Here is a 14,871-nt window from a genome sequence, read left to right on the forward strand (position 1 = left end):
ACCCTTAGAGAAGCACTGGGATGGGAATGAAGCTTCTGTTGTGTGTAGTATTGAGGACCCAACCTTGTTTATATAATCTAGATGGTTGAGGACTGAGGAGTTTGAAACCCATTGAAACTCCTCTCCCTAAGGTTCCATACGAATTTGGTAATCCCAATTCAACTTGAATAATGTGTGTGTGACGCAGTTGTATGGCACCACCCCTTACATGATTTTAGATGCATCACAACTTAGTGGGGTCCACTGGTACTCCCGATCACACTATCTAACCCTTACGACAATCTAGACATTAATCAATAAGGCCCACCTTATAAAATTCTTATACAATGGTGATGCAAATTTTCAAACATGAGAAGCAAAATGAGTATTGTTACGTCATTTAGCATTTTTTATTTCATAAAATCATGTTTAAACATAATTGATTAACCAAACAAAAAGTGAGCTCACAAATCCGGAGGTAAAATCAAAATGAAGCAATTCAATTTCAAAGGAACAGTCTCATTAAAGAAACATGAATTATCAGATTTTTTAGAACCATCCATCTAGTGTCCTTCTAAATTCAAAATCTATCAATCATTTTCAAGATATTCATAATATGAGTAGGCTTTTAATTTGGCACACAATGCACTCATGAGTCTTAAAAAATGGTGGTTTAGAGTAAACAGTCCATTGGATACACCAGTCAAGCTACAAAGATGGTGGGCTTTTCCTATAGTTCACATGGTCCTCAAATCATCATGGTTCATCGCAACCATTCAATGCTTCATTAGTTTAAGATCAAATCAAGTGGAGTGTCTACGAGCTCATGGACCCATGAGTGGATTGGCACGGCACGGCACACTCATAACTGGCCTCCATAGATGAGTAAGGTTGTCAACATCAGGTGAAAAAAATGAAATGGGCCCACAGCCTACCTGGTTGAAACAATTGAAATTCTGAGCCTACGAAAGCCGGTGCCCGAGGGACGATAAGATGCTGAGAAAATAAGGGCACATTAATAAGTTTTACCTATTTGATTGACATATGTTTAAAAATATTGTCAATAGCATATGTGATAAAAGTTAGGTAAAATGAAATTTTCCTAATTTTGAAGAAGAAAGAGGAGAGAGAAATAAAGAGGGGGAGAATAAAACAGAGAAAGATTGAGAGGGAAGCGGATTGGTTGGTGTACCACAAAACAACTATATAACTTGTGTATTGAGGTCAGCAAGTTCTGTGAGTCATCATGAGGTATGTGTTATATCCAAACCGTCCATCCATTTGGCGAGCTCGTGTCTCACAGCTTGAGCCGAAAAATAAGACAGATCTAAATTACAAGTGGATCACACTGCAAAAAGTAGCGAAGGATTGAATGTCTACCATTGAAGCCCTCTTTGGGGTTACAGAAGTTTCGGATCAATATGAAATTTGGTTTTCCTCTTCATCCATGTATTTGTGACCTTATTAATAGATTAGATGGAAAATAAATGTTATGGTGGGCCCTACGAATATTTTAATGGTGAAAATCATTATCCTTGCTGTTATTTTTGGTGTCCATTTAAGCTTTGGATATGATTCATTTTTGGTCTAATGCTCTAAAATGATATTAAAAAATGGATGAACGGTGTGGATATAATAGATACATCTTTGTAGGGCCCATGTAACTTTGATCTCCTTTGAACCGTTTGTCCAATTCGGAGCCGGAGGAGCGTCACCGCTCGTCTTTGCACAACACGTATCTACCTGGTGTGTGGTACACCAGCCAATCCACCTCCGATTGAGAGACGAATCGAAGGTGGCTCCACACAATGGATAGTCTTAAAAGATACTGAATTTGCAAAATTAAATAAAAAGCTTTTTTACTTTTTCTCATGAGGAACAAGGTGGGCTCTACATAATAGACAACCAACATTAAAATGGGCTCGCGATGGACGATCCATATCAAATGACCTTGCATGGTAGATGACCCATATCAAAGGTGAGGTGCATGCAATAAATGGTCCACAGTAAAGGTGGGCTCCACATGATAGATGGTGGAGATTGAACGTGCGCTCCCATGAGGGACCATTAACATTAATGGCCCCCCGCATGATGGATGGTCCACATCAAAAGTCAACCCTACTAATAAATGGCCCACGTTCAAGGGACTCACGGATGACGGACCATCCACTTAAAGGTTAGGCCCAATACGACGGATGATCCACAAATATCCAACGTGATAGACATTTAAGGTGGACCCGCATGATAGATATCGTACATTAAAGGTAGGCCTCACAAGGTGGATCCGGCAAGATTGACGGTTCACATCGAAAACAAGGCCCCACATGGGGCAGTGGATATTAAGGGCCTGTTTGGCCGGCTGGCTGCTTTACATCTGCTCCTGTGCCAATCCCACTCCATGTTTGGGAAGAGTGGAAAAGCTTGGAAGTTGGTTAGATGATCCGTATTGGGTCCCGTGCCAATTTTACTCAACCATAGCAAGTTGTGTAGATCCCACCATGATGTGTGGGCTATATCCACACTGTCCACCCATTTTTCAAGATCATTTTAGATCATGAGCTAAAAAATCAGGTAGATCTAAAGCTCAAGTGGACCCCACCATAGAAAGCAACGGGGATTGAATACTTACCGTTGAAAACTTTTCTGGAGCCACATAAGTTTTGGATCTGCCTCATTTTCAGGCCCATGCCATAAAATGAGGTTACAAAACAGATAAACGATTTAAAAATAACACATGTATGTTATTCTCAATAACTTCAAATGATGGTGTAATATGCTTTCAATGTACCAACTTATTACAAACAAAGCAGGAATTAAGCCTATCCCAGGGAACAATCCGGGTAATAATTATGTTTTTTGAATCCCATCCCACCTAATCCTTTCCAATACGCCAGACAGGCCCTAAATGTGGACCCACGTGATGGATCGTCTCAAATCAAAGCTAGCTCTGGATGATTATAGATAATCCGCATCAACGGTTAAAAAGTAGTCTATGTTGTAATTTACAGATTCTGTCCCGAATTAAATACGTTCTCCGCCAAACGTACTTACGCGCCGAATAACCAGAAACCGAGATCATCTCCTCGAAGCGCGCGTCGGTAGCTGCAGCAATCCGACACATGATGGAAGCGTGCAGTAACTGAAGCACGCGTGCTGTGTGTGAAAGAGGCCGATCGAGTCACCAGTATTTTCTCGAGGGACCCGGAAGGGTTTCTCTCTCTATCTCGCAAGCAAGAAGGAGGGTTTTAGCTTCATGGCGTCGTATAGTTGCGAGGAGGTAATGCCCATGGAGGTTGCGATTCAGAGAGAATTAGCATTTCAAAGAAGAAGAAGAAGAATAGATGGACAGCCGTTTCAATCTCTTTTTGGTGTGGAACTACTCTCCGACTCTCCATCTCTTCCATTTCCTCTCCCTCAACCTGCAATTGCTGATTCCTTCCTCCTTCTCGAGAGAGATCTCCCCCGCAAGAGGCTCCAAGAAGCCGCCGCTGCCGCTGTCGCTGCTGCTGGAGCGAGGGCTACCTTGGAGGTCATTCCTTTCAAAGTCGCAATGCAGAGGGAGTTATTGTTCCGAAGACGAGCAGAGAGAGGGCCTTTGCAGCCTCGCAGTGCTTCTGGACCACCCAATCTGAATGTTGCTCCACATCTCATCTCCGACTCTTCCAATATTCCGGAAGAAGCAACAAATGCGATCGGTCCGAAGGTTTTTCAAATTGAGAGAGCGCTGCCGCGTTCTCATGGGGACCACGCATTATCATATTCAGGTGCGGCTTCTGATTCGCCAAATGCAATGGTGGGTCCTATTGCTGTTGGGAGAAAACCTGCATGCAAGGGGTTGCTAGAAAAGGCAGCTGCCGTAAAGCCTCTAATTGAAAGGAAGTTGCAATCTCGCAGCCATGTTGGAGAGTCTTCATCTACTTCTTCTCAGGTGAGAGAGAGATTAGGTCTGGTGGTCCATTAAGCTCCTCAATTGGAAGATGATATCACTGACTAATATTAAGATTCTTTTCGGTCCGAATGTGGACCATTATTCTACTTTTCTTTTTAACTATCCGTAGCCAAAAAATTGAAGGGTTAAGATTATGTCCTATCATGAAGACTTTAGAGCATAGTCTATCCATGGTGGGGCACAACAAATTGAAATAGTTTGCTTTCAAAAATTTTAAGAAAAATGAATTATAGTCTTGGGCTAGAATTTCCGAATAAGGGCCGCAATGATGGGTAAGGAAGGAATTAGCCATGGTTTCCCACTTGTGCAAGGACATAGTTTCTACTTCATTTGTGGAAGTGAAATTCCTTGAATGAAGGGTATTGTAAGAAAAAAACTTGGATAGAATAGAAAATGAAATCCAAGGAGGATGATGAGAGAGTGATATATGAGATGCCATGGTTGCTCCATATTCAATGATTCTTGATCTCCGTTGGAGGATCTTGCCTTGTCCAAAATCTTCTTGAATTGTTCTAGGAATCTTGGATTAGATAAGAGATTGGTGCAATCACCTCACATCCCACAAGCGCACGCGCATAGATTTGTGCACAAGAAAATGCATGCTTTCCTTTTTTAGCTTGTTCCTCATTTCCTTTTTATTCTTTATATTCCTACGTTAGGAAAATATATCTATGTCAAGAAATAAGTATTATTATATTTTCTTGTTTAAGTACCTTTTGATTTTAGAGATTCTAAGGTAGGAAATAATTATTAATAGATTTTCTTGTTTTGGAGATCTTGGATGGCAGGAAATCCTATTTTTAGATTCTTTAGATTATGTTAGAGACTGTAAATAAGGCATAGGCCCATGGAATGGAATAAGTTACACTGAATGATTTTTTTAGCAAGTTCTATTGTTTCTCTATGGTAGTGTGTTAAGTGATGGTGGAGTGGTGATCTCTAGTATAAGACTAGAGGATTGTTGACTTGCTCACAGTAATTTCATCTTCTCTTTGTTTTCAAACTTTCAACTTGGTATGTTGAATCTTGTTGCAATTTGTTTCTCCTTATTCTTGTTGCATTATTTTGGTATCAGAGCAAGCTCTACTCTTGGGATTTTCTCTTTCACTTTTCTCCTCTCTCCTATCTTCTTTACACAAATTTTATCCCAATATTCATCCCAAACCTACTGTCAATTTTCTAAACTAGTCTATTAATTAAGCCCTTCCACCATAGACCATATACAATCTCCATAGCACCTAGACCATCATCCTATTTTTATCTCAAATTCCACTAGTAAACAACCCATACCCCTATCACATGCCTAAAATTCCTAAAAAAATTTCCATTACCTATCTAAAAAAAAGAAATGTGTAAACCTGTTGTCATATGAGCACCATAAGAGGGGTGACTTTCAATTGTGGGATGGCTACGAAACCTCAGGAGGGCTGTGTCAACCTTGCAACAATTGTCAATTTGATCATGAAACAGTGGGACGAGAGTCTCGTTCCACGGCCAGAGTAGATACTCTGGAAGGATGGGTTACTGTTCTTGAAGAAGCAAGAAAGGGAATCAATCCAAACTATCAAAACATCTATGGATGACCTGGGAGGAGACTTAGAATCCGGGAATGTCGGCCTAAGGCATCTTAACCAAAATCGTGAATTTTATGAGGAAGAGTATGAGCTTAGCTATGAGATCTAGCAACATTTTTATGTGCAACTAGGAATAAGACGAATGAACTACCTCTGACAAGAGTCCAAATTATCCTGAAAGGTGTAATGTTCGCACTAGGGATCCCGCTAAGGATGTCAAGATTAAGATTCTGGACTACGATGGTAATCTAGATTCCAAGGCATTTAATGACCGACTAAAGTCAATGAAGAGGTATTTTTGTTGATACAAAATGGAAAAGCAGTCAAGCTACGTTTTGTTGCCCTGAAACTTAAGTGTGCAACTCAAGACTGGTGATACACTATCGAAAAGACTTGCAACGATGTGGCTTTTCTCTCGTAAGTAATTGGAAGGAAATGAAGGTGGTATTGAAGCAGTGGTTTCTGTGGTTGGATTATGAGACAACTTCTTTCCAGGAGCTCCTCATGCTACGACAAGATAATTTGATTGTGGAGGAATACACACAATGCTATTACGATTTAGTTATTCGTCGTTGTCTAATGGAGACTAGAAGCAACAAGTGGTGCATTATTACAATGGACTACAGTTCGATATTTAGAGAATTGTCGATATTTCAGCTCAATAGTGTAGATGAAGCGTATCAAATAGCCCGAAGAGTATAGAGGTAGAAGTTGGTGACAAGACACAATAGCTCTCAAGTCGGGGCTATACATCCACCTATCCTATTGTTAGTGGCTCCACGACTCATCTACAACCGGTCACGCCTTGCGATAACTTTCATCGGGATTACAAAATTGGCTAGAACTCTGCCTCAGATTCTCTTTCCCAAAGTGGTGACATAAAGGGAAAGCCTAATGTAGCAACTTAAGGGAGGTCGCCCAACACTTGCTTCAAGTGTGGTGGTCGTGGACATTATGCAACACAATGTTCCTTTCATAATCTCTAGTTTTACGAGAGATAATGGGATGAATATTATAAAGAAAACCTTGCTGCAAACCAAGTGGAAGGTGCACATGAAAGCGATCCAAAAGTTGATGATCAAGAACCTGAGGAAGGCATAGATGGCCTTAAAGAAAATAAGTTATCGTTGGTGGTCAAGGGGATTTTGATGACACCATAAGAGGAGGCCCAACAAGATTGGTTGAGAACCAGTATCTTTCATGCATGAATATCTTGTGGTGGAAAGACTATTAATGTCATTATTGATGGAGGCAACAGTATGAACGCAATATCGCAAAGCATTGTGGACAAGTTGAAGCTGAAAACTCACAAGCATCCCAAGTCGTACAAGATTGCGTGGGTGAATGGTATGCTCATCCTCCTGATGAAATGGTGCTTAGTTAACTTATCCCTAGGTTGTTGAAGAACCACTATGGTGTAACATCATTCTAATGAAAGTCACACATATATTACTGGGGTGCTTACAGACATATGACAAGGATGTATGGGTCGTAAGAACATGTACAACTTTATGTACAAAGGAAAGCCCATTATTCTCAACCCTCTGAAGGGTGATGAACTTAAAGAGGCAAAGCCAGCTTCCACCGTGTTGACTATGGCCTGATTCGTGGAGGAAAGTTGGGTACGGTGAATCATGTATGCCTTGGTAGGATGTAAAATTGATCCAATTGGTGATGTTGCTATCCAACTACCTGAGATTCAAGACATCCCATCCCAATTTTAGGATTTAGTTCCTGATGAACTAGAGAATGAGCTTCCATGTATGTGCGACATTCAGCACGCAATTGATTTGGTATTGGGAGCATCATTACCAAATCTTCTAGCATACCGAATGAACTCAACAGAGCATACAGAGCTTCATCGACAGGTGGATTGCTAGTCAAGGGTTCTATTCGCGATACCCTCAGCCCATGTGCTGTGGCAGCATTATTGACACAAAACAAGGATGGTGGTTGGCAGATGTGTTTTGACAGTTGTGCCATCAACAAAATAATGGTAATGTATTGTGTCTATTTTCCCATTTCACGCTTAGATGATACACTTGACATGATGGTGAATGTTACAATCTTTTCGAAGATTAATTTACGAAACGGGTACCACCAGATAAGAATTTGTCCAGAGAGGAATGGAAAATTGTAAGTTTGTTGTCGTGTACTTCGATAACATCCTCATCTATAGTCGTTTATGAGAAGATCATTTGGTCCATTTTTGCTAGGTGATGAGAGTGTTACGCTACAAGAAATTGTACGCCAATATGAAGAAGTGTACCTTAATGAGTTCCAACATGGTCTTTTTGGGGTTCGTTGTTTCAACAGAAAGCGTGAGGGCTGATTTTGAAAAGATAACGACTATTGTCGATTGGCCTACTCCCATGAATATTTACAAGGTTCAGCATTCATGGGCTAGCGATGTTTAATTGAAGGTTTACTCTTCTTATGGATTCAAGGTTTTTATCACTTGAGGAAGACAATGATCTTTCTCTTATTATTTCACACTCTTCCCTGCGTCACCTTTGCCTTGTATACTATTTCCAATTGTATGGTCCACTTGAATCACAGGTGGGACTGATTTTTGGCCTTAGGTCTAACATGTGGTGACGCACCTAATGGTCGGTGTGGATTTCACATTAACACCATGGTAGGGCTCACCCGAGATGTTGACTCCTTTTCCAAAGTAACGCGAAATAAGTCTCCTCTCCGTATATTTATTAAGGTTAATTAGTCCCTAATTCCTAAGCCGGTTGGATATCCAGCCAGCTGGACTTGAGAGTTTTTCATATATGTATAAAAATATAAATTAATACATAAAATGATGAATGTCATCATTATAGACCCTAGATGCATCGTATTATATTATATGCATGCTGTTGAGCAAATCAAATTATAAACCTCTATATTGTAAATATAAATTCATTATAACTTAAAAAATAGTAAGAGCATGAAAAAATAATCTTGGGTCACAAAAAATGGTGATTTGGATCGCAAATGACCCATGATTCAGATACACGATTTACAATGAAAAAAGTAGGGGGTTTGGTCCTTTAAGTTAATTTGCCTCTACGACAATGTGAAGTCTTAACGGTTGCTCAGGAGAAGATATTTAAATATGTGGAATAGTTTCCATGCTGCAGCCTTGGTCAATCTAGAAATTATGATGGTTCTAAGACAATTGAATGGAGTTGATCCTTCCAACCATGATCAATCCTCATGGCTATATAGTAAGAGGGGGACTTCTAGCTAGGGCTTTTCATGAGTCGAGCTAGCTCAAAAAACTCGCTTGACTCGGCTCGAGTCAGCTCGAATTTACTCGGCTTGAATGGCCGATCCAGGCTGAGTCAAGCTAATAATTTGAAGCTCGAGTTGAGTTGAAGCCGAGTTCAACCAAGGGGCATATCAACTCGACTCGACTCGGCTCGATGAATAAATATATTAAATATTTATATATATATATTATTAATATAAGTTTTAAGTTTTAACTTTTTTTTTTAAAAAAAAAAAAACCCTAGAGTCTCTACCCGACCGCACGCACTCCCTTTCCCTTTCCCTTTCCCTTTCCCTTTCTTCTCTTTCCCTACCCACTGCCAACCGCACGCTCGCCTGGACCGCCACTACTGGTTTTCATTTTAGCTCCACAAAAGTATGATTTCAATCTCTTGAGTTCTACTTCTTGGGCGAGAAACCCAAGAAATCCGAGATGGGTTCTTCTCAGATTTGTTAGGGCGAGAAACCCAAGAAATCCGAGATGGGTTCTTCTCAGATTTGTTAGAGCTTCAAGGAAATCCAATTATCTGATTGGCTAGAGCTCTTTACTTGGATTTCTGATCCGTGTTCTGCTCTGTTTCTTTTTTAGTACTTGGATTTCTGCTGGTGGAAGAAGATCAAGAACATATCGGTTCTTATAGGTTTCCTCATCCGATTCGAAGCTTTGTTTGGTTTTTTCATCTGGTTTTGCTTTGATTCTCCTAAGATTTTTGATTTTTTCATCAATGGAGGAGGATCAAGAACAGAATCCATTACTCTCTCACCCAACAAGCTTGAGCTTGACTCGACTCGAACCACTAGCTCGACTCGAACTCGACTCGACAGCTTTGGCAAACAAGCCAAGCTTCAATGTTGAGCTCGAGCTCGAGCTCAAACTCGAGTACAACATGGACAAGCTGAGCCGAGCTTGGCCCACCTCGACTCGACTCGGCTCGATGCCCACCTCTACTTCTAGCAGATCCTTGACCTCAGGTAGCAGGTGATGATGATGACAGTGATGACTGAAGTTCGGTCTTTGAATTTGTGGAGATGATGATGTTTGTGAAATGTGTGCATGTAGATGAATGCATATGAACCTAGTGTGAAGTTTATGATTGTACTGGTGGATGATTGCATGGACATTTCATATGAAATTTTATGCACGTATGTGTACATCATGGGCGCATGGAATGTGTTCCTATGGATAAAAAGCCTGTCATATTAAAGGCTTCTGAATTGTGTGTAAAATGCATAAATTTTTTGTAGGTATGCAGATGAAGATGCATGAATGTCTTCCCATAATAATAATGGTGTTGGATGTTCAGATGATTGATTGATGATGTTCATGGGAGATTGTGGGTTACTGCACGGGGAATGCATGACGTGATTTCACACAATTGAAATGTGTGATTTATATGTCTGGGTTAATGAATGTTGGATACTTTTGAATGATATTTCTATTGTAACATGGGTTCGTCATGTATGTCTGAACATATATTCAGTTGCATGTAGGTGCATGGTTTGAAATGCATGCAAATGACTGTAAAATATGGATGCAGATTGTTTTAATGACTGAAGTGTGGATTGCAGTTCGGCAGCACGCGAGGTTTGAAATATGTATGTACACAGGTGACTGTGTGATGGGGGAATAATGTGTATTACAGATGGATGGCATTTAGGGCTTGAAACATGCATACAGGTGAATGGTCTAAAGTATGGATGAATGTGTGATGTGGTAAGTGGATGAAGCAGACCTTAATGGATGAATGAATGTAGATATGGGAAAGTATGACACTGAACACCTAGGTCCCAGGATGCCATTGCTGGCTGGAAAGCGGCTGACCTTTTCTATGTTTGTCATTGAATATGACCATGGATCAGCTTTATTTGGGAATTGCATGCCACAATTGGGCATCTAGGAGGTACTTTCTCTTAGGATAGAAAGGGGTTAAGTGTGAAAAGAATGTTGAAATTTTGGGAGAAAGTGAGCATGTGGGGTGTAGGTTTGGCTGGATGCCTGGACCATATGAAAAGTATGACACTGAACACCTAGGTCCTAGGATGTCATTGCTGGCCAGAGAGCGGCTGACCTTTTCTACCTTTGTCATTGAATATGACCACGGATCAGCTTTATTTGGGAATTGCTGGCCAAAATTGAGCATCTAGGGAGGACTTTCTTTTGGTATAGAAAGGGGCTTAGGTGTGAAAAGAAGGTTGAAAATGTGCAAATTTTTTTTTTTTTTTTTAAGGCCATGTTGAGTGGTTATGAATGAAATGTGCCATCCATATTGAGTGAAATGCCTTCAGGGCACACATCATTTTCTTTCCTCTTTTGTTTCACTCTCTTATCCTTTTTCTTTATTATTCTGTGTTTCAATTTTTCCGTTGGCATAGTGGATGTGATCTTGCCCATTCATCCTCTTAGGAATTGCGAGCTATCTATATTTTCAGTTTTGGGTTATTTCCTAATTTGCAGGTTCTCTTGAGGTTCTTGTTTTAATGAGGTATGTGATGGAAAAAAGGATTGAGGCCTCAAAGTTTCTGGCTCCAAGGGATTTAAAAACTAGGTGTTGGTGGTTTAGTGGGCTATTCATATTCTAATCAATAGCCTCCCTTTAGGATACCATAATGACCATTTCCCCTAGTATTATTTGCTATTTTTGGATCATATCTTCAGGTATACAACAAATTGTGATACTCACGGTAGACTTTGACAATTTTGGCATTGATGGCCTCAAGAAGATCCTCTCCATCCATTTTTGCAAGATGGAGTGCACCCATAAGAAAAACTTCACGAACAAGTAGGCCAGCCGAGATGGGTTTGAATTTGCCCCTTGGGGTTGGAAGATGGGATGGCAGAATTTTTCTCATCACCTTGCCGCTGGTCTTGATTGCCTCTTCTTTGAACCTCTTGTTCTAATCCCAAGCAGTTCTCTTTTGGTAACACTGCACATGACATAAGCTTTCGGTTTGTTTTCATCAATGAGCTCCTGCTTCTCACACCATGCTCGCCGTCCTCCCCTTCTACCTGGGAATTTCTACTTAATTAGGTAACTGCTTCCATTCCATAGAGCATACGGCATTTCGCCAGTCAAGGTTGGAATTGAGGTCCAATATTCACACAATGCATATGGGAGCATTTCCTGCTAGTTCTATCACGTTTTGACTAATCCCTTTGGAATGCTGATCAGGGTCTTGTTTGTTATTTATACTCCATTTGCTTTCAGCCTATATGGTGGCAATCTGCACCTTTTGTACATGAAATTGTCAGAGGAAATCATCCATGTTGTTCATGTAGCTTGCACAGTTGTACCTGGTTTGTAATGATCTCATTTGAAAGTCAAATGGTTCATAATACTATCATGTATCAGTAGATGCTTATCTCGTCTTTTTACCCACTGAGACAATATTTGCATATAAATTGGCTGTAGTCAAAACTCACGCCATGTTGGTCAATTTGATTATGTATGGCTAATGTGCATTGAACGTCTTGGCACAACAACGAGACACATAAAATGTTGCAAATTTTTTTTTTTTTGTTCATTTTGTCTTCTCTTCGTATTTCTCTTGGGGAAGGTGTATTTAGAGGTTTATGAGGATCCCATATTAAATTCGAACTACAAAAATTTGAACTAAAGTCTATTTTGGCGGAATGAAGTCTGAACAAATTTGGAGAAGTCATCATGAGGGAGAAGTGAAATAAATTTGTTTCTCTTGCTACCTTTTGACAGATTTGACCTGAATGAGGCTTGATCTAGCAAACCATGTTTATTGTGAGTGATTTTGGGATTTTATTTGAAGGATTTTTAAAATTTCAGAATTTTAGGTAAAATTTTCTTCTGATTTCATTTTTGTTTATTTGTTTCACTTATATTAGGTTTGCAAGTCATGTTAGAACTGTAGATCTGCATTTAAGCATGATCTATGATTCTATTTATAAAACTATGATTGAAAACTTGTAAAAGCTTGACTCGATGAAATTTCATTAACTAAAAAATAAATCGAACTGGTCAGGACTTGGTCATGACTCAGTTGACTTTGTTGATTCCACTTGAGAAAACTCAGAAAAACTCGATAAAACCAGACAAAATTCGACCTGAATCGCCAACACTATAATATTTGTGAAAGTTAGTTATTAAATATTATTCAGTCTTGGTGTTCAAGACCATATTTACCTAATTCGGAGTTCAAGTTTGCAGTTCGTAGTTCAATACTTGTCAGAATTAATTGGCTTGTGAGGGTAGGGTCACATAGTTCATGTTTCAATTCGGGCTAGCCTAGTTTCAATGGACAAGTCATGTAAATTCAACACAAGTCAATCTGATTCATGCAGTACACTGGTGAAACAACTAATTTCAAATTGACCAACCTAATTAACTCGGTTTCTAATTCCAAGATATTGTGGAAATTTAATTGAATTTGCTTGAATTAGAAATCAAACTGAATCAACACAATTGACAAACTGTAGCGAATTGAAGTCAAACTATCGATCTAGCTGGTCAATTTGGCTTGATCAAAGACCAACTGCAATCTAGTTTGTTTGAACTGATTCACAGTGCAGGTACGGTTTCAGCAGGTAACAATGTTCAAAACTCGAGAAGACTTAGTTACTCAGCTCGACACTGGGTTGAGAGACTTTAATGTTGAGGACTCGAGTTTTAGAACTACGGTTTAAAGAGAGAGCATATATATTGGTCTCTTGTCCTGCTGCAGGTCTCTCTATCGTGTTCACTCTTGCTAGTAACTTGCAACATTGATTACATGAGCTACATCTCCTCTCCACATCTCCGTCTTTTCTGTCTATTTTCTGCGCCTATATCAAGCCATTTGGTTTGCTTTGTCTTTCTGTTCATGCTACTTTTCATATTTTCTTTGTAGTTCCTAAAGGTGGTACCCAAGTATTGTCAATGTTCTTCAACAAGTCAGGCTCAGCTCTGAAAATTGATCTTTAATATTTGAGTTTGACCTGGATGAGGCATTGACAAACTCATTCATCTTTTCATCCAACCGGAGTTGGGACTTAGCACTCCTAGCCAAGGGCGAGGGGAAGGCCCAAAAGGATGTGGGTGGAAGTAGTAAGAAAAGGCTCAAGGACCTATGGTCTAAATGAGGATATAGTCCGTTATAGAGTGGAGTTGCAGGACAGGATGCATGTGTCTGACCCCTAGTTTGGTTTAAGGCTTAGATGAGGATGATAATATGATGATGATGAGTTCAGACTTGGCACCTGAGCCCATCTAACCGAATGAAATCATTGGCCTTACGTGAATTTGGTTTTGGAGTTGGAACTCAAGCCTCCCAGACCAACTTCACTCTAATGAATTCTGAGTCTTATCAATGGGTTTCAAACGTTGACTGTGGATAAATTCACGCTTGTTTATCAAATAAAAATTATACCAGGTCGACACTGAAAAAGTACCATCAACAGGAAATTATGTAGTTCTCATGGTATCCCATTCACCTTATTTCTGTGTTTTGCTAGGGGCTGCCTCCAATGGATCTTGTGGGAATGAAGAGGAAAGTCATGGCAGGGGACACTACATTCCAGCAACGGTCCTACAATCAACCGCGGGCTCTTTCCCAACAGGCAGGCAGTCTATTTTGCAATCTCTGCCAGGTGAGCTGCTCAAGTGTATTTAACCTCTATCAACACCATCAAGGGAAGCAACACAAGGCCATGCTGGAGAAGCCGAAGAAAGTCAAGGAAAAAATAATTGGGCAATTCTCTTGCGATGTGTGTAAAATCTCATGTTCAGACATGTCATCACTAGTGCAGCATAGGGCAGGAAGGAAGCATGCTGCCCAGCTCCAGGCAATCAAGGCCCAGAAGAAGCCAAGGCAATGAAGCTGCAGACGTAACATGAGATGCTGGGTTTCATAGAAATATGAGGTGAAAGAAAGAGAAAAGCCGGGGGAGACCTAGGGCTGAAAATGAGATGCTGAGAGCAACTCACCTCGTAAGAACAAACACAACCTTCTTCTATCCTTGAGTCCAGTCCAGTGTTTCTTGTCGCCTTGAATGTCTTCTGTAAATTGGTCCTGTCCAAATCAAATGTAAAGCTCGTGTTTGTTCAAGTTTTGAAATTTCAGAAGAAACCATGGTTTTGCTTAAAATATGGAAATGTTGCA

The 14,871-nt window shown here is 40.1% G+C and overlaps 1 protein-coding gene across 1 annotated transcript; it reads left to right on the top strand.

Moving 5' to 3' along the window:
* Positions 1–3,170: 3,170 nt before the first annotated feature.
* On the top strand, positions 3,171–14,871 carry LOC131246416 (uncharacterized). Its single transcript, XM_058246521.1, has 2 exons — positions 3,171–3,907; positions 14,225–14,871. Exons 1-2 carry the CDS (start codon positions 3,233–3,235, stop codon positions 14,585–14,587), a joined length of 1,038 nt encoding a protein of 345 aa, XP_058102504.1. The 5' UTR covers positions 3,171–3,232; the 3' UTR covers positions 14,588–14,871.

The sequence above is a fragment of the Magnolia sinica genome, chromosome 5 (assembly GCF_029962835.1).
Source record: "Magnolia sinica isolate HGM2019 chromosome 5, MsV1, whole genome shotgun sequence".
Classification (NCBI taxonomy): domain Eukaryota; kingdom Viridiplantae; phylum Streptophyta; class Magnoliopsida; order Magnoliales; family Magnoliaceae; genus Magnolia; species Magnolia sinica.

Coding starts and splice junctions, on each gene's coding strand:
- LOC131246416 (XM_058246521.1), top strand. CDS start 3,233: ATGGCGTCGTATAGTTGCGAGGAGGTAATGCCCATGGAGGTTGCGATT. Junction 3,908..14,224: donor CTTCATCTACTTCTTCTCAG/GTGAGAGAGAGA, acceptor GTGTTTTGCTAG/GGGCTGCCTCCAATGGATCT.